Source organism: Musca autumnalis, unplaced genomic scaffold (genome assembly GCF_047663935.1).
Source record: "Musca autumnalis isolate F117 unplaced genomic scaffold, ASM4766393v1 scaffold_1, whole genome shotgun sequence".
Lineage (NCBI taxonomy): Eukaryota > Metazoa > Arthropoda > Insecta > Diptera > Muscidae > Musca > Musca autumnalis.
The window spans coordinates 323665609-323690364 of NW_027411644.1; the positions used below are offsets into that span (position 1 = coordinate 323665609).

The following is a 24756-nucleotide window of genomic DNA, read 5'->3' on the forward strand; positions in this document are numbered from 1 at the left end:
ACATACCAAAATGAAAATAAACAGGTGTGTAAATAAAAACACAAACATCATCTCTATTGGATCGATGGAATGGGTACAAATGCTGATGAAAATATCGGATCTTTCACGACTTCCTTTGAACCAATGCAAAAGATGACATGAAATCACGTCATCGCAAAGAACCCCTTCCGTCAAATTTTGCTGGGACTCAATACCTTGCTTTTTAAGTATTTAATTTTCATCATATTAAATTCATAATCATTTACTTGAGTAACCTATATTTTGAGTGCAAATTATCACAGAGACTTTCAACCATAGATGGGCAAAATTTCTCTTAAATAGAATTTAAGGGAAAATTAGAACGGGGTTTTTGTTAAAATTTCTTTGCCTTTTTAATATTTTTTAAACACAGACGGTATCTTAACAAGTCCAAAAAATATTATATTAAAAACAAATTTGCAAAATTACTCGTAAATGTTTATTTATGTTGTAACAACGAAAAAGAGAAACAAAACATAGCAACGCTGGCGTGCAAGAAAGCCCATCTATGCTTTCAACAGAGATGTGTAAGAGATTCCTCCCCCAGTTGCATTAAATTTCTTTTTTTAGCAGCAGCCACCAACACGAAATGCAGGAGGCCTTCTTCAAATCGAGTAGCTGGTGGTAAGTTCAAAATCAGCTGTTTTTTACAATCTCTTTGCCAACATCTCTTACATGGTTTGATAAAAAAAAACAAAGAATGAGAAATCATAAAACATAATCAAAGAGTGCACTTCACTAGTTCTCAGTAAAGTGTATGAAGTAAAAACAAAAAAACTGGACATTTTGTATAACAGTTGTAATTATTTTTTTTTCCTCTCTTTTATGAATTCTCATTACTGTTGTCTGTAATCACCATAGATGGGCAAAATTTCTCTTAAATAGAATTTAAGGGAAAATTAGAACGGGGTTTTTGTTAAAATTTCTTTGCCTTTTTAATATTTTTTAAACACAGACGGTATCTTAACAAGTCCAAAAAATATTATATTAAAAACAAATTTGCAAAATTACTCGTAAATGTTTATTTATGTTGTAACAACGAAAAAGAGAAACAAAACATAGCAACGCTGGCGTGCAAGAAAGCCCATCTATGGTAATCACAAAGCGAGACAAAACAAAGAAAGAAAGAAAAAAAAGAATCACACAACTCGATTTATATACTTATGTATATTCAAATGTAAGTATGTGCTGTTTTACATTTAAACGATTTGTCTTACAATTTTTTGTCTCCTCTTTGCTCATCTTCGTAAATTTCACACACAGGGTTGCATTTTTTGTAACATGGTACCAAGTGTACATTTTGTTAAAAATTCTTAATGTAAAAAGAAGGTATTTTATAAAAATATGTTATAAAAATTTTGAAATTCTTATAAAAAATAATCATTTTATGCTTTAAATGATTTTTTATGCACAAAATTCATTGCAAATCTAAATTTTGTTTCAATTTCTCTTACTATGTTTTGCAACTCTGCCTAACAAGAATAACCACCACAAAGAGGAGGCAAAAAATCGTAAGAGAAATCGTTTAAATGTAAAACAGCACTATGTAATTGCTGTTAAGTCTGTGTTTAGACACACAAATTTTTCGGAAAGTAAATTGAGTTTTTTGGGAGAGAGCGGAGAGGAAAGAGCTCCTCAATACCCTTTCCTACCCCCTATTGCCTAAAAACTGAATTTACTTTCCCGAGAAATTTGTGTGTCTAAACACGGACATACTCTATATTTTTTTTGTATCTACGCTTTGTGATCACATATGTTTTGCTTTTAAATAAGAAAAAGATATTCACGCTATATTAACCCCTTAAGGGCCGATAACAACTCTAGTTATTGTAATGATATTTGATATATTAATTCATTACCGCTTAGTATCTATATAACAGAAAAGGAATTTATATATTATTTATGTTAGGATATCATGATAATTGTTTAAATATATAATGAATTTTGTAGCCGAAATTATGGCTTGGTAATAAAATTCTTGTTTTCTTGCCGAATGACGAAGAAGAAACAAGTGTAAGTATTTTAGGGTCCTGATAATTATCTAATAGCACTCACAGGATAATGGTTGGTGAGGGTTTTGAAGTGCGTTCTCACATAACATCAGTGAGGACATTTGTATGGAAGACAGCGGTATCTTTAGTTTCATATTCTTGTTTTTTTTATTTCATATGACTAATTTGGGGCAGTTTTTTTATTTATGTAGTCATTCCGGTCCACAATAGAGTTCAATATTAAACAATTTTTTTAGAATAAAAAGGGAGTCTAGTAATAATTTAGTGTAGTGTATACAGGTTTATTTTGGATTAAGGACCGAACCTCCCCACCCGAGACTGACTGCTAGTGACTTAATGGCTCCCGCAGTCCTTGATCCTAGTAAATTCTTTGGTGTAAAAGATTTATCTTACGAAAAGGTACACCTAATCCTCCGGGTCTCTACATTTTTGGTTTCCTTAGTTTCAATATGTTTATTATCGAATCCATATCGAAATTAACAATTGGAGTTTTGGCCAGGAAAATCGATTCCTGAACCATTGTGCGCCCTGAGATTGACTTACTTACAGTGGGTTTTTTTTTTTTCAAAAAGTTGAGCCCAATAATAAAGATTTTACAAAAAAAAAAAAAAAATCCAACATTTCTGCAATAAGTATTTAAACAATACATGTTTTAAAATTTCTTAGTCTAGGTTTTTAGTGGTACCATTTATCCCCCATAAATTTTATTTATTTAAATGTTTTAAAATTTCCATAGTATTGCCAAATAATCGTTTTAAGCTGCCGATATGTGGATAAATAAATTCTTATACAGAGAGATAAGCTCTTATACAACACAAAGTGTGTCTCCACTAAGTAGTGTCTTCGCTACGGAAGCATGTGTATTCGATATTTAATATCGTTTGTATCGTGAGACACATGATCATTTTCTGATCGTTTGATCCGAGTATAATTGTGGCCTATCAATCAATTGTGGCTCAACAATTTGACGTTACTTTTATTTAAAAAGTGTGTTTCCACCACAAGCCTATTTCCATAACTAATAAATAATACTTCTTGTTGGACGACTACTTTAAATGGCTACATGAATATAACTTCCATTTTCTATACAAATAATTCCGACCATTTTCAATTGTATTAAACAAAATGTTCAAAACGTTTTATTTCAAGAATGTTTGTGTTTGGCTTTTTTTATTACATTTAAGTACGTTACTAACAAAACTCATATACATACATAAATACATTTATTATTAATAAATAGATTGGCTGTTTAAAATTTCTTTGGATTGTGGGACTTAGAATGTAAATAAATATTGATGCTGTTTTGTGGTTAATTTATTTCGTACATTCATAAATATTTGGCTGCTGGCGGGCGATGTGTCACAATTAAAACGTTTATTAATTTGACACTGCATTTTCTTAAGTTTAGACACAAAATATACGACTTGAAAAAATATAGTTATAATAATTATAATTACATGTACAAAAAATATTTTATAAAATTAAGAAATTAAATACAAAATTTATTTCGGGTGGGTGGACTTTGATGAAGTATACGTTCATGAATACTAAACTTATTCGGAGGTATGGGCTTCCTTCCGCAACCATTCTGCAATTACTTTGTAATTTGTATCCATCCAGTTGACATTATCCTGAACATGCTCCAGTATTAGATCTGCCGAGCGGCTTGTGTCCTTTAATTCATTTCTAATGAATGCTTCCAAATCGGCAAATTGATATTTTGTATTGAAGCGTTTTGTAACAACTTCCAGAACCATATTGTATGTTAACATGGCATTACTCAAGCTGGAAGGATTTAATTAATTACAAAAATTTGTTATTTTTGAAAGTTACAATATTAGTACTTACTATGACTTCATGTACTCCCAATTGGTGTGCATAAAATCAAATGCAATTTTTTGACCAACAACATTCGATGTTACACCCATAAACACCCGATGTACATCCTGTTTTCGTATGCCATTTTCTCCGCTTATGGAGTACTTTAAAAATCTAGAGATTATCCATGGCTCGCGAGAGCAACCCAATGATGATAGTAGTATTTCTTTTTCAGTTGACACGGACGATTTTTGGAAACGTTCAAAGGCAAAGTCCCATTCACCTTCGGTGCCAAAAGCAATGGCTGTGCAATAAACAATGCTGCGTAGATCGGCGGATATTCTTTAAGTGAAATAATTAAAAATCTAATTATTTTTGTTCCCTATATTTGAATACAATGACCCATAACTTACGGATTGTTTACATCTGGATTTGGTACTTGCATCCAATTCTGAAAGTGTCGAACACTTTCAGCTATACATTGACGGTGACCCAAATGACAAGCCATATTTAGTATTTCGGCACGTTTAAAATGTTCCAGCATATTGTTTTCATTTTTAGACTCTGAAAAGCCCAGTTGATTGTACAGAGGATCCAAAAGCTTCAAGAGGTAACTCTGAAATTAGAATTGTAAATAAGAAAGAACTTTAGAGAATTTTGAAAAATGTGTTATCAAAATGATGAATCATGAACAAAATTAGCACCCACTTCAACGGATTAAGATAGACTTCTTTGTGGTAGTTAGCACCAAAAGGCATCAGATATCCTTATGTTTGCAAGAAAGTACCACACTGAATTGAACATACATAGCATACGGAACACGGAAGCAATTGTTGACCCCATCACTAACCTAATTGCAATCCCTCGACGGCGGATTCTTCGATACCGGAACCACACAACGCTCGTGTTACCGCCAGAGACTACCACCTCAGTGTGCACATGTGCTCGTATCGTTTTTGTGTTGAGAGCCCGGAATGACTGCTCCGGATTCATTTGATCGGAAGAATATCAAGGTCGCGGCGGTGCAGGAAATCAAGCTCAACAATGTAACGACAAGTTTCCGGCTCCTCCAATGGGTGGTTTTGCCCTGATGGCATCGTTACATTCTCCTCGGTCGTGAGGTGTAGATTCTTCCCAGCACCACCATCAGGTTCCGTAGTCGATCTGTGGAACTTACAGGTCAGTCCTGCGCAAGTGATTCGAGCGTTACACTTCACCAGCCAATCCAAACCTAGTAAAACCTCTTCTGTTGTCTCCGGCATAATTAACAACTTTTCACTTATTATCAGCTCTCCGACCTCGATGTCTGCTTCCAAGGCCCAGTCGATGTGCTGGCGCGTGCCATCTGCCAGTGTCACAATTATGCTCTGAGGGATCCGAGCACTCCTTCCTACGATGCTACGCGCGAATTCCTTACTGACCAAACATCTAGTTGCACCTGTATCGACGGTTTCTTCCACCTGAACTCCTCCAATGACAACTACCGCTACTAACCGGGTCGGGTCAAGTCGTAAACTGGGTTTTACTGGGGACGGCGATTGCAACATCTGTCTGTTCTCACCTCTGTTCGTCTACAGGCAGTCCTGGGGTTGATTCGGGGCAAATGCATCTGCTGGATTTCCTCATGGTTTACTCGTCGATGCTGTTCCCGGGTCAGGCGTGAAGACACTGGTATGCTTTCCATGTCCACAGCCATTTCGAGAGTCCTTCATTTCTATAGAAATCTTTCCTTCGTATATACCACTGGCATTCTGGGAGGGCATTGCGGAAGATCCTCTCCAATTTCTGGGACTCTGTCAGAGCGCAAAGTTCTTGAAGGTCTCGCGGGGCTTCTGTCGGCTCCTCCGGATCTCATCATCCAGGTGTTCAAAATAACGCAACGGGAGGAACAACTTGAGCACCTCTTCTCTAAAACTTTTCCATGTCTTCCACTGCTTGTTGTTGTTTCGAAATCATATCAGAGCTTTCCCTGCCAATACTTCTGGCATCACAACTGGTAGTAAATTCTTTTCTAGGTCATACAAGGTGCTAAGCTCTTCAATTCTCTCCAGAAAATCCCAGGGTTCACATTCTCCATCGTACGACAAGTTCCACTTCCTAACTTGTTCCGCAGTCCCTCTCACCGAGGCCACTGTTTGTGTCGAATGGATGCCTTGTGATGAGTCTAGGCTGGGTTCGTTCGTGGCCTTCTCTTTGCCTTGGGTAGCGCATTCCCCACAAAATAGAGAATCCTCCATATTTCTGTTGTTGAGGTTTTCCATCTCCCGCTCGGGCTTCCCCGACGAAATGGCATTACCATCTATGGTTATCGCAATTATCGGCAGACTTTTTGGCGTTGCGGGGCAGGACGTGGCTGGCGATGTTGAACACTCATGCTTCGCTTGCAGAATCAGCAGGTTGGTGAATTATAGAATAACTTATCGGTTGTTGTTGTAACAGAGTTTTATTATTATGTTTGTATGTTCGTTCTCCTGTTCAATCTGGCTCTGGGTCCATCTCTAGTTCCAGGAAGTTGGCTACTTCGATGGGATGTAACCACAGATCCACTGGAGTCAGATGAGTAGGCTTGGCGGGGCAGTTGAATAGGTGCTTAGTATCGTGCTGGCCCATGGGCAGATGTCTTGCACGGTGCGATCGATTCCCGCCCATTAAGAATTTAGGCGACTGCAATATCCCGAACGTAATTGAGCCAAAACTACTCTGGTTTGTCGTGGCGGCTGACGCTCTTCAGCTGCGATAGATGGGGGATGTGCTCCGATGACTGCATTCACACAATAATTGCTTATGGTCTTAGCAACTGTGTCCGTGTGAATGCTGTTCAAACCTGTCTGATATGCCTGTTGATCTAGAGGTTATCTCCTATATTGTTGGACCGTCGTCTCTAGAGCATGAATATCCTTCATGATATGCCGGGATGTATCGGTGGCCAGCAGATGGTGATTGGGATGGCTCTCACGGTAACACCCGAGCAAGTACTGCAACGATAGCATCTCATTATGTTGTCGTACTGGAAGAATCTTTGCCTCCTCATGTAGATGGTCCACTGTAGATTTGAGGAGGCACCCTGTTGCTGTTCTCAGGGCGGCGTTCTGACAAATTTGAACCTTATCCCACTGCGTGTCACATAAATTCGGGGACCAAACTGGCGCCGCATAGCTTACCACAGACCGACCTATCGCTTTATACGTGGTCAACAAGGTTTCTTTACCTTCACCCCAAGTGCTGCCGGCTAGGGACTTGAGGACCTTGTTCGTACATTTCAGTTTATCCCAGATAGCTGTGGAATGCGCGGACGACGTAAAATTGGTGTCGAATGTGACCCCTAGAATTTTGGGGCAGTTTGTGGTCGGAATTTTGCTACCATCGACCCTGATATTCATCTCTCTTCCATACTGTGCCGTCCATGTGGTGAACAGAGTGGCCGTCGATTTAGTGGCGGATATCTGCATATTCCTCGCGTGAAAAAAGGTAGTAGGATCGGTTAAATAGGAGTTCAGTCTCTCACAGATGTCATCAGGGTAGGTACCTGACGCCAGGATCGTACAATCATCCGCATACGTTACGATCTCAATGCCGTCTGGAGGGGGCGGAATACAGGAAAGGTAGAGGTTAAAGAGTTCCGGAGATATCACCCCTCCACATACGACTGGCGACCACACATATAGTTGATTATCTAACGTGTCAGACTTGGCCGGAGGGTTGTCTGTAGAGTTGTATAGTTCATGAACGAACTAGTTCAATTGAACGATTCATTGAAAAGAGCGTATGAACTAGATCAGTCGATATAGTTCATTATAGTTCAATAGCTCACTGAGCGCCGACCAAAAGATCCACAAAGAACGATCAACGAACGAACGATTCACAATCTAGTTCAGCATGTCGTTCACATAAAGTGACGCCGTCCTCTGTGCTAAGTGACGCCTTCGTAATGTAATGAGTTTTTTTTTATGTTTTGGATGTGAATGTGAAGTATCATCCCCCATTGTAATAAAAATAAATTTTACATAAAGAGCATTTTAAGCACATCGTATCCCAATATATCGAATCCATTACCTATTCAATGTGCCTTGTTTTGGATAGAAAAAAGGAAAAAATACAAAGAAACATACATACAGTGATAATTTCTACAAACACACAACGTAAGATTTTTTTGCAGCCTCTTAAATGAAAGCTTCGTTCCCGTACTTTTTAATGGTAAAACTCGTAAAAGAGAGAACTGCAAAAAATTTGTTCTTGCACACAAGTTTTCTGAAATAGTTCGGGAACGGAAAAATGGAAAATACGTCAAAAAAACTGGAACAAATGTCAAAGTCGGCGTATCAGCCAATCAGACGCCGGCAACCATGTTACTATTTTTTTACTCGCCCAAATTTGTCGTGTAAAATGTTTTTAAAGAGAGCGTCATTCAGCGCCATTTTTGTTTAAAGAGAAGTGAACATTTTACAAATTTTTTGTGTACGGGAACGCTTTTTCGAGTAAAATGTGTAAAAGTAGTAAAAATTGTAAAAACTTTTTAGTTCTGGAACACAGCTGAAATTGTAATTACAATTTTTTCGAAGGATGTTTTTTCTAAACTTAATCTTTCTTTATGAATGGAATAAAAATATCTAAATGTAATATTTTTGTAGTTTAATTATACTAGTCTAATGTTTGTTCCTATTTGATGTATGTATGTATGTGTTTTCATCAAGAGAACGATTAAGAGCCCGTGAACGATTCTGATCCGAATGATTGAACTGGATAGTGAACTATGAACTAGATTACTGAACTAGTTCAGTTAAAAGAGCTGAGCTGTTGAACTAGATCTTTCAAATGAACTAGATTGTACAACTCTAGTTGTCTGCTCGATGTCCTCGAACAGCGTGGAGTGCTTGACTGTATCAAAGGCTTTTGATAAGACAAACGCCACCATCACTGTTCTATCACACGGCCGCTCCTGGTTGAGTCCTCGACAAATATGTGTGGAGATGGCGTGCAGCGCTGTTGTCGTGCTGTGCTGCTTACGGAATCCATGCTGATGATCGGCAACTTGATAGCTATTTCTAATGGTGGGGAGGACTAAGGCCTCAAGGGTCTTCGCTACGGGTGACAAAAACGAAATCGGCCTGCACGATTCACCTTTGCTGGCATCCTTGCCTGGCTTCAGTAGCGGGACCATCCTGTCTTCGGGAACAATAAGGGTGGCTAGCGACAGGTTGAGAACTTTAGTGAGATACTCCACTCCCGGCTCATCCAGCTGTTTCAACATTACCATGGAAATTCCGTCAGGGCCCAACGCTTTGGATGATTTAGCGTTCCTGATGGCATTCGCAACATCATCCATTGTAAGCTGTGGGGGTTCATCCTCGGCAGGAAGGGATCTAATACGACGTAACACTCTTCTCTTCGCCCTGTCACTCTCGGGGTGCTCGACAAACAGTCGATTGAAGTAACTTGCACACCTCTTCGGGTCAGCCAACGTAACGTCGCCAAACGTGACTGAGGTACTGTCATCCCTCTACTTTCTGAAACTCGGTCAATCAGCTTTCCCATGATTGACGAATGTGCGGCGTTCAGAGGTGATGAAATCGGGTGGTCTGCTGATGGAAACAATTATGGGGAGATGGTCTGATCCAAGGGAAATTACGGGTTGCCAGGTGACGTCATTTCTCAGACCAGGTGACACGATGGTTATGTCTGGCGAACTGTGACACGCTCCTCTAATTCTAGTAGGTGCGTCCTTATTGACCGAGCAAAACGTAGAGCTATCAACCTGCTCAGCCAGCGTACCTCTCTGGACGTTTCCGAGGGCCGAATGCCACATCTCATGATGCGCATTAAAGTCCCCCAGGACCAGACGATTATGACCTTCCAAAAGCGGGCTTATAATCTGAGATACAGCTATTTCTCGGCGGGATGTATACGTTCAGCAACTCTATCTCGGCAGTTCCACACCTGACTGCTATCCCCATACATTCCATGTACGGGTCATTAGAAGCAGGCTCAAGCGAGATAGGTCTGTATTGAACAGACTGGTGCAAGAGGAAAGCTAATCCCCCACCTCCACATCTGGTGCGGCCCTTCCTTATTACGTTGTAACCATCACAACGTACTGAGCTGTGGTTGTTCAGCATGGTTTTCTGCACCGACGCGACCTTGATCTTCTTCCGATTCATAAAGTCCACTATTTCATCGATCTTACCTCGGAGCCCATTGCAATTAAATTGCAAAAAGGATGTATTTTCTGGGATTGGAACAGCAACGGCTGGTATTAAATGCTGCGCGTGCGGTTGCTGTTGGGGGGACTGCGGGGGAGTTTCGTAATCCGACGACGAAGGAGTTTCGTAATCTGACGACGAAGGAGTTTCGTAATCTGACGACGACGACTCACTGGGGGCTATGTTCGCGCAGCATGCAGCAACATAGCATCGTAGTCCCTCGCGTGGGCAAGTCCAGAGCAATCCCTTAAATGCACCCACTCCTGACATCAATTGCATCTCACCGAAGATTGGATATGGGTGAAGATGCCGATGTGACAAACCGAGCACAAATATATTGGTCCTGGGTTTTCCTCCGCCCCGGCACGGACCAAAAGAATCCGGGATATGCCGCTCCCAGCACAGAAAAACGAAACAAATACAAACACTCCTTCTGGTATACGTTTGGCACAAAATTTCGGAAAAGTTCAGTTTAAGGCCTGATTTCGAATCGCTTTGATTTTTGGTGTAGAAATATGTAATCGCTTCGCCATTACGACGGTACATGTTTTATCAGGGGCTATTCCATACATCCTGATAAAATAGACCGAAAGATTTAAAAAAAACATGTGTAGTGGCTGATGAGCGTGGCGGTGGCCAACTGAAATGACTAGATGGAGCGACATCTATCGAAAGGAATGACTCCTAAAATAAGATCCACTTCCAAAATAGACTACGTTGGTACATTTCTTAAAGTTCCTACTCCGCAACACTTTTGAGTTTTACTCCAAATAAATATATTCATACGTCTTATAAGGACCACAAAATCTGAAAACTGCATTCGGCAACTAATATTTTGCAATAACTCACCTTAAATACATCATAGTCTCCCATACTACCAAACATGGAATCAAAAAAGTTGAAAGCATTCATGGCTGCCTTCCACGCCGTCGTATCATCCTCGTGCACCAAATATCTTGTCAAATTCAATGGCAAATCATAGCTGAGAAAACCACCACGTGCCAAATTCATTGCATCATCAATTAGTTGGGCTCTATTCGAGGGTGATATTTGTCTGAATTTCTTCACATCCATTAGGTGGTCCATTATGGCCTGCCAATTTTGAAGCTCATAATTGACACGATAGTAGCCGCTTTGTTGAATATTGAAAATAAACCAATCGGCAGCGGATAGGTTGCGGCTTTCAATTTCATAAACCTTTGAGCGGGGAATCCATGTTATGGGACGGGTATTTTCAAAATCCAATTCTTCAGCTGTTGTGTATGTAATGGGTATCCACCAAAGTGAGGCATCATCTTGGCTTGTATAATTTTGCTTATTAAATTTCTTATAGACAAAACGTTGTTGCTCTAATCGTATCACATTTGTGTTGGGATGTTTAGTGACATGCACTACCGGGAATCCCACTTGTAAGGTCCAAGTGTCCATAATTTCCTTTACGGTGGTATTGCGATCCAGCAAACCTTCAGATTTGGCTGCCAATGTAAGGAAATGCCATAAATCATCTTGTTCGGCCGAGCGATAAGATCTACACGAAGGGGATTTTGATAAGTTAAAAAAATCAATTTTTCCATCGAGCATTACTTACAATTCTTTCAGGTAGTTATGCAAACCCTTGCGAAATACTGGTGTGGTAAGGAAATGTCCCATCATTCGGATAAGCGTTGAACCCTTATCATAGGATATTCTATCAAATATTTCACTAATCTCTTCGGGATTTCCTACTTCTATGGAGATTTTATGCGACGAAGACATGGCATCCAATTGGAACACATTCTGCAAAGTGTTAACCACAAATTGATCCATAATTCTCCAATCGGGTTCAATGTTTCTGAGTGACTCGTATTCCATGTAGCTGGCAAAACCTTCATTAAGCCATATGTCACTCCACCAGGTGGGTGTTACTAAATTACCAAACCACTGATGGGCCAACTCGTGCGTTACGACAGTGGCCACACGTTGTTTAAACGTGGATGCAGATACGCCCTTTTCAAAAAGCATGCTTGTTTCTCTGAAAGGGAAGGAGGAAAAGTAACAGATTGCTAGACGCAATTCATACACTGCCTCTACTTACCTATAGGTAATAAGACCCCAGTTTTCCATAGCTCCCGAGGCAAAATCCGGCAAGGCTATCATATCAATTTTTGGCAATGGGAATGGTATATCAAAGAAATCTTCAAAGAATTTAAGTGCCTTTGGCACCATACTCAGAGCATATGCACCCGATTGTATTGCATCATGACGCGCCCATACTGAAAAATTCCCATTGGATAAGTGGCTAAAATCCGATATACTATAGGCTACCAAATATGTTGACATGGGCACCGATTCAGCAAAGTAATCCCATTCATAATCCGGCAAAGTGTCACTAGAAAATAAAGTAAGAGAATAAGCTTTAAATTGAGCTCTTCCTTAAAAATATGGGGGTCCTATACAACATGTGGTGATGAGGGTGGTTCTCAGGGCAGTGCCCAAGCAAGTGCTGCAACGAGAGCAAGCCATTGTGTTGTTGTACTGGAAGAATCGTTGTTTCCTCGTGTGGATGGTCCACTAAAGACATGAGGAGGTACCCTGTTACAGTTCCCAGGGTAACATCTAAACAGGTTTGAATATTTTTCTATCGCGTTGCACTTATATTCGCACACCAGACTGCGACGCCAGTAGCTTGCCATAGACCGTCCTATCGCGCTAGATGTGGTCAACTAGGTTTTTCCGTTTTAGGGACCTTATTCCTTATTATTATATCTCAGCTTATCGCAGATAGTTGTTGAATACTCGGAGGACGTTAACATGCTATCGAATGTGACCCCCAGAAACTTGGGGTAGTTGGTGGTCGTAATTCTGCCACCATCGACCATGACATTCAACTTTATTCTCACCAGAGTGGCCGTAGATTTACTGGCGGATATCTGCATATTTCTCTCGTGGAAAAATGTGGTAAAATAGTCACAAATGACATCCGGGAATGTACTTGACGCCAACGTCAGATAATCATCCGCATGCGTTACAATCTCAATGCTGATCTAGGGGTTTTCTCTCGTAACGTTGCACCCCCATTTCTACATCATGAAGATCCCTCCTGACAGGCACCCTGTTGCACTGCTCAGGGCGGCATTCTGACATATTTGAATATTTTTCCAGTTCAATCATACGCGGCGGACGTAAACATGCTCTCGAATGTGACCCCTAGAATCTTGGGGTAGTTTGTGATCGGAATTCTGTTATCATCGACCATGACATTCAACTCTGTTCTCATCTCATGTTCCTGAATTCCACGTACGCATGCCGTCTACACATATAATTGATTAACCAAAGTTTCAAACTTGATCGGAGGGTAATCTGCTCAATGCCCTCAAACATCATGGAGTGCTTGACAGTATCGAAGGCTTTTGATAAGCCAAGCGCCACTATCACTGTCCTATTACACGTCTTGCTCTGGTTGAGCCCTCGTCTATTATGTGTGGAGATGGCGTGCAGCGCTGCTGTGCTTCTTACGGAACCCATGCTGATGATTGGCAACTGGATAGCTATTTCTGACACTGAGGAAGAGAAAATTCTCAAGAGTCTTTGCTATTTATATTTGCTGGCATTCTTGCCTGTCTTCAATAGCGGAACCACCCTGCCCATTTTCCTAACTTCGGGCAGGTTGTGGATGGAAAGCAAAATGTTGAGAACTTTGGTGAGAAGTTCTCAACTCTCGACAAATTCAGATGTTTCAACATTACCATGTAGATTTCATTAGGGTCCAAAGCTATGGATGATTTAGCGTTCCTGATGGTATTTGCAATATCATCCATCATCATCATTCCTCATCGGCAGGAAGAGGTAAAATGAGACGTAGTACTCTTCGCCCTGTCACACTTGGGAAGCGCGACAAATTATCGATTAAAATAATTTGCTTACATCGTCGGATCAGTCAGCGTAACGTCACCAAACGTCATTGAGGTCCTATCTTCCTTCATTTCAGGGTTCGAGAGTGACTTAAGCCTTGACCACAATTTACTTATACCGGCTCCAATGCTGCAACTCTTGGAAAAAAATCATTACTTGTTCCGCTTATATTCATAGACCAACTTGTTAATTGCAAGTGTCAGCTGCCTGACTCTGGGATCACTCCAGTCCTGTGTTGTATGGAACAAAAAGTGGTATTAGTTTCGACTACGAAGTCTGACCGGAGGCTTTCTGTTACCGCGGGAGTCAGGAGCCCCTAGATCTGTAGAGCTTCGGCTCGATGTGGAATTGTATTATCAACCGGTTGCTGTGACCCATAGAGCAGCAGAGGTATAAGATAGTCCTCAACCCCTTACCAAGAGGGAAGTGAAGCCCATAATTGTAGATCTTCCAATTGGTACCTGCGGGATAGACTTGGGGACTCTGTGGAGAGTCCCACTCTCTAAGAGTGCAATGGTGCAACATGGTTAGAGCCGTCAAGCCGAGAATCATGTAAAACCCCCTCAACTTCATGACTCTGGGATCACTGGGGTCGGCTCGACGAAGCTCATCACGTTCATTTGCTATTTCTGCTGAGAAATTTGGTCTCACTTCGGGTATTCGATCAGCACGTATGTAGCGAGCAGCTGCAGCAGTTATGGTATCTAGGAACATCCTCTATACTACCCGAACATCAGAAGGATTGGGCAGATCTCTGAAGCGGTGATCAGTGAACTCTCTGAAACTAGGCCAATTAGATTTCGCATGATTGATGAAAGTGCGTCGTTCAGTGGTAATGGAATCGGGCGGTCTGCTGATGGTTCCAGGTAATACGGTTATATCAGGCAAACTATGACACTCTCCGCTAATTCTCATTGACCCTGCAAAACATGGAGCTATCAATCTGCTCAGCAAGCGGAATACCCCTCTGGTCATTGACACAACTCATGATGAGCATTAAAGTCCCCCAAAGACCACTCGGTTTATGACCTTCAAAAACCGGGCTAATGTTGGGCCTATAACTTGGAGTACAGCTATTTATCGGTGAGGTGAGGTATATATGTTAAGGAAATCTAACTCCGCAATTCCACACATGACTGCTACCCCCAGGTTCCCCATACGGGACATTAGATATAGACAGGCTCAAGCTAGATATGTATGTATTGAACAGACTGGGGAAAGCTAATTCCCCACCTCCTCTTATGGTGTGACCCTTCCTCAGAACCATCACAACGCTGTAAGCTGCAGTTGTTGTTGTAGGAGCATGTAACCTACGTAGAAGCATAGGGTTGATGTTGAGTTGGCAGCCGCTGTTGGGCCTATAACCTGGAGTACAGTTATTTATCGGTGAGGTATATATGTTAAGCAGATCTAGTTCCGCAGTTCCACACATGACTGCTACCCACAGGTCCCCCATACGGGACATTAGATATAGGTAGGCTCAAGCTAGATAGGTCTGTATTGAGCAGATTGTTGTAATATGAAAGCTAATTCCGCACCTTCTCTTATGGTGTGATCCTTCCTCAGAACCATCACAACGCTGTAAGCTGCAGTTGTTGTTGTTGTAGGAGCATGTAACCTACGTAGAAGCATAGGGTTGATGTTGAGTTGGCCGAAATACTATGGTTTCGGGTCAATCCGATACGAAAAAACCCACTGCCACTATTTCCTTGATATTACCTCGGACTCCATTGTAATAAAATTACAAAAAGGATGAATTTTCAGGGATTGGAACAACAACGGCTGGTGTTAAGTGCTGCGTGTGCGGTTGCTTTTTGGGGGACTGCGACGGAGTCCAGTATTCTGTGACGACGACAACTCACTGGGGGCTGTGTTCACGCAGCATGGAGCAACATAGTCCCTGTCGTAGTCCCTCACATGTTCGAGTCTAGAGCAACATCTGAGATGCTCCCCTTCCCGGTATCTATTGCATCCCACCGAAAATTGAGTGTTGCGGATGTAGCAAACTGAGCACATCCAAATTGGTCCTGGCTTGTCCTCCGTCCCGGTAGGGACCAACAAATCTGGACCAGACATTCCGGAATATTCTGCAAGTATGTTTGGACGAAATTCGTTTTGTTGGTGATATATCCATGTCCGTCCGCTCGTATGCCTGTCTGGCTGGAGCGCACGATTGTTCTCGAACGTATCAACCGATTTGTTCCAAAATTTGAACTTCGTAATATTTTTGTTTCAAGCTTAGATCAAGTTTGAAGATGAGCCACATCGCCACTCCTTCGGGTACCTCCCCCTACAAAAGTTCAAAACTTCTCGCTGAATTGATGCACACAATAACTCCCGAAAGGAGTTACCGACTTCATCCATACTTGGCATAATATTTCTAAAAGAACTAGATCACGACAATATCGGTACCTCCAACACAAAATATCAAACATTTTCGGAAAAGTGCAGTTTAAGACAGGCTCTCGAATAGTTTTGATTTTTTTATACAAGTTTTTTCAGGGTCAAGTTCATATTTCATGAGATAATGACCATTAAGCTTTTTACCGGACAGTACATTGCATATCGCAATCTTAGTTCAACGATGGTGCTTATCGGTTCAATTTTTCCAGTACCTCACCCACACAAGTTCGAAAAACGTTGGATCTCATAATATTTCGTCCAGACTGAGTTGAAATTCGAAAATTGGTCATATGGGTCCACTCCTCAGGGTACCGCCCTCACAAAAATTCAAAATTTTTGCTTATTTGCGGTTTAAGGTCTGTTTATGGATCATTTGTATTTTTTTACCGAAGTTACTCCTTGTGGTCCTGTTTACAACAATATTATGTTTTTCGTGGGCCAGTCCAAATGGTTTGAAAGCTATAAATTCTACGGTGACCACCTGAAAAGACTGTTGGGCCCGATATCTATCGAAAAGAATAACTCTCAAAATAAGATCCACTTCCAATGTGGTGTATTTTTTCAGATACCTCCTCCGAAACACTGTTGAACTTTAATTCAAACCCATATTTTGTCTGCAAAATTCTTAAAATCCCCTAATTACATAATTTTTGGGGAAAAGGATTTTGGTTGTGTAGCCAGTATTCGATTCGATCTGTCCATAGATACAAGTTGGAATTCACACAGACTGTGGGTATATCTCTGACTGATACTTTTTTACTAGTTTTCATACACTCACATATTTTCATTATTATTAATTTTTCCTCGTTTGTTGTACTTACTGTTGTCTCGTCCTAACTATGGGCATATTCGAAATAGTTGAAAGCTGTTTTGGTCGTGCAATATTTAAAGCAAATTTCGCCTTAAGTGCAGGTTCATCGAAACATGGAAATGCTCTACGTGCATCAGTGGGCTGGAATTGTGTTGAGGCTAACCATCTATTAGCGAAAAATGAAAATAATATAAAAAAACAAAAGAAAACGTTCATTTCGGTACATAACAACAATAACAAATTAAACGAACGTTTTTCTTCAACATACCTTGTCTCATTTCCCACCTGATACGAACTGCGATAAAAACCTTGCAGTGTGTCCTGAATTAAACCACTAAATTTGATATTAATCACGTATTCCGTATTCTGTACAAGTTTGTCGTACAACTCAATAACAAAGAACTGTTTAGCCTCCTGCAGATATTGTTTACGTATACGCAATTCTGTTACTTCGGAGGAGGCACTTGTTTTTCCATTATCACCAGCCGGTTTCGTTTCAAGTGTATCTTGCTGTTGTTGTCGGCGAATACTGACATCATTCTTGGAAATATTCAAATCGACTGCATGCATGGTTATGTTGTAACAATCCTCCACAGCTAAGATATTGATTTGAACTTCACCATCAAAGGTAAAGTTACCCTCGAACAGGTAGGGTTCCAGTGAGATGTTGTACTTGAGCGGTTTTATTGAACGTGGCAGGCGTACATCTCGTTCGTGATGTGGCACGGCTAGTATCGTGCCATTTGTTGTTTCATTGCCTTTGTGTTTCAAGTGCACGGTGGTGCAGACCACATTCTCATTTTCCGCCGGTATCAATTTGTCACATGTGGCAAAGTTATAGATCAGCACAGATACCGTAACCAAGGTGCAGAGGGAAAATGCTACAGCGAGTATTAAGGTGCCACGTGATATGGTGTAGCCACGTCTTTGGCTAGTGAGTAGGGCCGAATTGCCCGTTCTAACGGCTTCCATATTTAAGTTCTCATGAGTATGTGTAACCATTGGCAATTAAAGTGTAGTGAGATTAGTTTGAGTTTGCTACAATATGTTAGCTCAAGAGAGCAGGATATTCCTATTAGAATGATATGGATTTATTATTAAGGTTTCCTTTTAGGCATGGATATAGGGTGGCAATTGTTATCTGAAAATATGCGAAAAACGAGCAAAAGATATTAAACAATTGATAATAAGGTGCAAACACAAAAAAGTAAATAATTAGAAGATTCTACCAAGGGTTGTGTTAGGTACAGAAAATAAGTCTATAGGCTTTTTTGAAATTAATAAGAGTTTTTATACCCTCAGCATTTATGCTAACGAGGCTTTAGACCCCAAGTATGTTTGGACGTTATCCGTTTCAGACAATTTGGAGTTGTTTTAGCCGTGTCCGTCCATCTGTATCTCTGGCTGCCTGGAGCGCACGATAACTCTCGACTCTAAACTTATTTTAAGTTCGAAGATGGGTTATATCGCTCCACTCCTTCCGGTACCTCCCCAATTCAATTCTGTATCGTCTCCTTATAAAACAATGTCATGACTGCAATTTCCCAACTTAAACTTATTTATCTAAAAAAATGGTACAACCTAGGAAAAATTACATAAGTCAGTCTTGTAGAGAATTTTCACAGCCGTATTCAAGCGAAATCGCGAAACGCTAACAAAAAAACCTAAAAATGTAAACTGAACTTCTTTATCTCAAAAATGGTACAGCCTGAGAACAAATTGTAAACGTCAATCTTGTACAGAATTTTCACAGCTACAACATTTTCTTTAGCTCCATTTCGATTGGACTTGCGGTTTCCAAGCAAAATCGTGAAAACCTAAAAATGTGAATTTTGACCGCGATTTATTTAAAAATCCCTACAACGATTTTTTTCTTGTTTTTGGATTTTTCTCATCTATGAACATTGCTGTTTCAGAATTCACAAAAACTTCCCCTGTGTAAGCGGTTTTCATTAAAAGTTAGTTAAGACGCACCCTTCACGGCATTGTTTTGTAAGGGGGCGATACAGTCAGTGCATTGTCCCAATTTGAACTTCAATATCTCAAAAATGGTAAAACCTACGAAAATACCGTAAAGGTCAATCTTGTAGAGAATTTGCATAGCTACAACATTTTCTTCAGTCTCATTTTGATAGGACTTCCGGTTTCTAAGCAAAATCGTGAAAACCTAAACAACCCCTAAAAACGTCAACTTGAATCGCGATTTATTTAAAAATCCCTACAGCGATTTTTTCTTTTTTTGTTGATTTTTCTCGTCTATGAACATTGTAGTTTCAGAATCCGCAAAAACTTCCCAGGTATAAGCACCTACCATTTAAATTTGATTCAAAAGCACCGTGAATGTTCGTAAAATTCGTGTGTACGATAACTCTTGAAAGGAGTAACCGATCCATGGTCCATGCCTTGCACATCGTGATGTTCCCTCCAGACATAGAAGAGGTTCGATGCAAGTTTCATTAGGGGCAAGTCCATACTTCCTGAGAAAATAGCCTGGACGTTGCAAAAAAAAACCGCCTATGGCACCGTGTGTAGTGGTTGGAGTGCAAGATAACTCTCGAACGGATCTGCCGATTCGGTCCAAAATTTAAACTTCATAATATTTTGTTCAAACTTAGTTTAAGTTCGAAGATAAGCATATCGGTCCACTTATTCAGGTCAGAGCACTGAAATGCTTGCTCAAATTCTACTCGCGAGTGAAATTCGAGCGGGAGTACTCGCGCGAGTAGAAAAAATAAATCGAGTATACTCTATTTTTACTCGTCACTCGCGAAGCATATTTCAGACTTGCTCGCGAGTGAAAAGTGTTTGTGAGTACGAGTACTTGAAGAGTACGAGTTTTGCAAGAAAAAAGAGTGAGAATGAAAATGCTCGAAATACACGGTGCGCCTTAACTAATTTTAAATGGAAAGTGCTTACACCTGGGAAGTTTTTGCAGATTTTGAAACTTCAATGTTCATTGATGAGAAGTACCAAGAAACAAAAAAATCGCCGGAGGGATTCTTAAATAAATCGCGATTTAAGTTCAATTTTTTAGGGGTTCTTTAGGTTTTCACGATTTTGCTTGGAAAACGCGATTCCTATGTAAATGGCCCCAAAAGAAAATATTGTAGCTGTGAAAATTCTCCACAAGATTTACCTTTATGATATTTTCCTAGGTTTTACCCACAGTTTATACAGTTGGCCATTCAGCCCAAACTAGTTAGCCCTGACTATTTAGTTTGCTGTCAAACAGATAAAATACAAAGGAAATCAAATCACAATAATGAACAATCTATTATGTTTGTTGTCAAATGTTGTTAACAGAACTCTGAATGGCCAACTGTATAAACCACAGTTTATACAGTTGGCCATTCAGAGTTCTGTTAACAACATTTGACAACAAACATAATAGATTGTTCATTATTGTGATTTGATTTCCTTTGTATTTTATCTGTTTGACAGCAAACTAAATAGTCAGGGCTAACTAGTTTGGGCTGAATGGCCAACTGTATAAACTGTGGTATAAACTGTGGTTTTACCCTTTTTGAGGTATAGAAGTTCAAATTGGGACAATTCAAATTGGGAAAAGTCTTCTTATAAAACAATGTTATGACTGCAATTTCCCAACTTAAACATATATATCTCAAAAATCGTACAACCTAAGAAAAAATAAATCAGCCAATCTTTAGAGAATTTTCACAGCTACAAACTTTTCTTTAGTCCCATTCCATCATGACTTGCGGTTTTCAAGCAAAATCTTGAAGACTTAAGATAAAAACCTAAAAATTTGAACTGAACCTCTATATCTCAAAAATGGAAAAACCTACGAACAAACCTAAAGGTCAATCTTGTAGAGAATTTTCACAGCTACAAAATTTTCTTTAGTCCCATTCCGACAGAACTTGCGGTTTTCAAGCAAAATCGTGAAAACATAAAAAACACCTAAAATGTGAATTTTGACGCGGTTTATTTAAAATTCCCTACAGCAATTTTTTCTAGTTTTGGGATTTTTCTCATCTATGAGCATTACTGTTTCAGAATTCACAAAAACGTCCCCTGTGTAAGAGTTTTTCATTAAGAGTTAGTTAAGGCGCACCCTTCATTATATTGTTTTATAAAGGGGCGATACAGTCAGCGCATTGTCTCAATTTGAACTTCTATATCTCAAAAACGGTAAAACCTACGAAAATATCAGGAAGCTCAATCTTGTGGAGAATTTCACAGCTACAAAATTTTCTTTTGGCCCATTTACATATGACTCGCGGTTTCCAAGCAAAATCGTGAAAACCTAAAGAACCCCTAAAAATGTGAACTTAAATCTCGATTTATTTGAAAATCCCTCCGGCGATTTTTTTGTTTCTTGATGTTTCTCATCTATGAGCATTGTAGTTTCAGAATCTGCAAAAACTTCCCAGGTGTAAGCACTTTTCATTTAAATTTGGTTAAGGCACACCGTGAATAGAGTACGAGTTTGTTTACTCGAAGAGTAAAATCGAGTACGAAAAATGTATTTATTGATTCACCGTTTGTGTGTTCGTGTGTGTGTGGTAGCGAACAGTTTTTGATGTTGCTGTGGACTGAAGATAGAAAGGGCAAGTTGTTCGGAGGTTCGGAAGTTTGGAGGAGGGTGGTCTGAGGTCCAGAGAATGTTGTTCCGAAGTTCGGAGGAGGGTGGCCGGAGGTCCAGAGGAGGTTGTTCCGAAGTTCGGAAGAGGGTGGTCGGAACTCCGAACTCCTACCTCTGAACCTCCGACCACCCTCCTCCGAACTTCGGAACAACCTACTCTGGACCTCCAACCACCCTCCTCCGAACTTCGGAACAACCTCCTCCGAACTTCGGAACAACCTTCTCTGGACCTCAGACCACCCTCTCCGAACATCGGAACAACCTCCTCCGACCACCCTCCTCCGTAAAATCGAAACAACCTCCACTGGACCTCTGAACAACTTGCTCTTTCCATATTCAGTCCACAGGAACATCAAAATCTGTTCGCTACTACACACGCAACAACACACAAACACCAAAAAATATTTTTTTTACTCGATTTTACTTTTCGAGTAAACTCGTACTCTATTTCGAGTATTTTCACTCGCACTCTTATTTTTAAACCAAGAGTACTCGCGAGTGCTCCCAAATAAAACGAAAGAGTGGAGAGTAAACTTCTTGTAAAAATCGTAATCTTCGAGTACTCCCAATCGCGAGTACTTTTCACTCGCGAGTAAAAACGAGCAAATCCGAGCTCTGTTTCAGGTACCTCCCCTACAGAAGTTCAAAAATGTTTGGACAATTTTTATGCAGGATAACTCTTGAAGGGAGTGACCGATTTGGACCACACTTTAGACATCCCAATATATCTACCAGATATAGATCAGGTTCGAATATGGACTTTATTTGTCCACTCCTTCTGGTACCTCCCCCACAAAATTTCGGATAAGTTCACTTAAAGACCTGCTCTCGAATAACTTCTCCTCAATTACAACGGTAAAAGTTTTTTCAGGAGCAAGTCCATACTTCTTGAGAAAACAGTCCGGAAGGTGTAAAAAACCCCTATGGCACCATATGTATGGAGAGCACGATAACTCTTGGACTCATCCACCGATTTGGTTCAAAATTTGGCCTTCGTCATATCGGTCCACACCTTCCGGTACTTCCCCCCAATATTTAAAAATGTCACTAAAATGGTATGCACGACATCTCTTGAAAGGGGCAACCAATTTGATCCAAACTTTGAATGGCCCATATCGGTCCTCTCCTTAGGGTACCTCCCCCACAAAAGTTCAACAGTTGTGTCTAAGTGCAGTTTAGGGTCTGCTGGAAGATCCTTTGGAAATATATACCGACGCTGATCGTTGTGATCCTGTTTACAGCGATATTATGTTTTCCGTGGACAAGTCCATGCTTCCTGGCCTATTGGTCCAAAAGTTATACGAAATGACTAGTGGGCCCGATATCTATCGCAAAGATATGACTCCCAAAATAAGATCCACTTCCATAATGGACTATGTCGGTCCATTCTTTCAAGTACCTCCTCCGCAACACTTTTGAACATTAATCCTAATCCACATTTTTGTCGGCAACTTCAAATGTCCAAAAAGGGCCACAAAATTCGGAATAGACCCAAAATACATTCGATCTGTCCGTAGATGATAGCTTCAATTCACATAGGTTGAGGGTATATCTTTGTCGGCAAAGCCGACTGATACTTGTTTACTTGTTAAAATATTTTTCAGAGTAATGGAATTCTGTAGCTCCCGACAAAAATCGTTAAAATTAAAATGCGTGTAATTTCGGGAATTAACGATATTTTGCGCTAAGTTAGCGACCAATAAAAAGTACTCGACAAGTTCTACCGATAGCAATAATGTTTTCAACTTTTATTTGAACTTTCCATTCATAATTTTGCGTTTTAATGTTACCGATTTTTGTCGGTAACTCAAAATATGAGTTACCCTGCGTTTATAAATGACAGGGCATTTGACTTCATGTATTGATTGTCAAAATCCCACAACTTGCCTGTGTGACGTAGGCGTCCAGACAATTGCAAAAACAGTTGCAAAATTATGAATGAAAATCATAGATTTCTTTTCGTTTTCCGTTGTCTTATTTTGTTCTTGTACTTATTCTTTTGTTTTCAAATTTTCAAAAATTTGTTAACCCGACTGTCTTTGAAAAAATGATGGACAGCTGGGCGACAAAAGACAAATAAATCAGAGTTGTATTTGAAGACAAACTCTGGTGTAAACGCCTAGTAATGTGAAACCCAACAAGAATAGTTATAACCCTGCGTTTACAAATGACAGGACAGTTGAGTTCATGTATTGATTGTCAAAATCCCACAACTTGCCTGTGTGACGTAGGCGTCCAGACAACTGCGAAAACAGTTGTAAAATTATGAATGAAAATCACCGATTTCTTTTTATTTTCCGTTCACATATTTTGTTTTGTACATATTCTTTGGTTTTCAGCACATTTGAATTATCATCTCATTCTTCTTCACAAAAAATGTCAAAAATTTGTCAACCTGGCTGTCTGTGAAAAACTGATGGACATCTGAGAGACAAACGACAAATGTATGCATGTGTTAGTAAATCAGAGTTGTAATTGAAGACAAACTGTCTGGTGTAAACGCCTAGTAAGGAAGCATATACATATGTATGACATTTGGAATAATTTTACTTCGAAATTTTGTATATATGCATGTACAGTAGCACTTAATCTAACTAAATTCGTATAAATAGTAAGGCAAAACCTAAATTATTGCGTGTTGCATGGTGCGTTATTAAAAACAACAGCAAAATACATGTATTTCGACGGACGTACGACGTCAATGACATTATTTAAAGTAATCAAGAATATTTGAATTAAAAATATACATAAACAAACTTATTGAATTGTTCACAGATTCATCAGTCTACCAAAAATCTTAGCAGAAAAAAGAGTCACAGTAAATTCACATAAGCCATATTCTGGCCAATTACCACATACGTGTTAAACGCTGTTCAAATAGAACGCAATTCCTACACTTATTTCCATTATATCACAAAAACAAAAAGAAATTGCGGCATCAAAAATAAGACAGTCACAAGTGGCTTCCATTGAAGTACATAGACATGAATTGTGTACATG

At 39.9% G+C, this 24756-nt stretch overlaps 1 protein-coding gene across 3 annotated transcripts in view; it reads right to left on the reverse strand.

The window, feature by feature from the left end:
* Positions 1–3132: 3132 nt before the first annotated feature.
* The window catches only part of superdeath (Suppressor of ER stress-induced death), a 62164-nt gene continuing 40540 nt past the window's right edge, over positions 3133–24756 (reverse strand). For 2 of the 3 annotated variants that reach the window (XM_073962544.1, XM_073962545.1), the window contains exons 2-9: positions 17419–18291; positions 17161–17316; positions 12120–12413; positions 11634–12056; positions 10895–11573; positions 4262–4464; positions 3879–4190; positions 3133–3815 (exon numbers count right to left, since the gene is read on the reverse strand). In XM_073962544.1, coding sequence (XP_073818645.1) covers positions 3584–3815; positions 3879–4190; positions 4262–4464; positions 10895–11573; positions 11634–12056; positions 12120–12413; positions 17161–17316; positions 17419–18152 — 3033 coding nt within the window. In that variant the 5' untranslated portion in view covers positions 18153–18291 and the 3' untranslated portion in view covers positions 3133–3583. The remainder of the gene's footprint in view (positions 3816–3878; positions 4191–4261; positions 4465–10894; positions 11574–11633; positions 12057–12119; positions 12414–17160; positions 17317–17418; positions 18292–24756) is intronic. The other variant, XM_073962546.1, reaches the window with a different exon arrangement.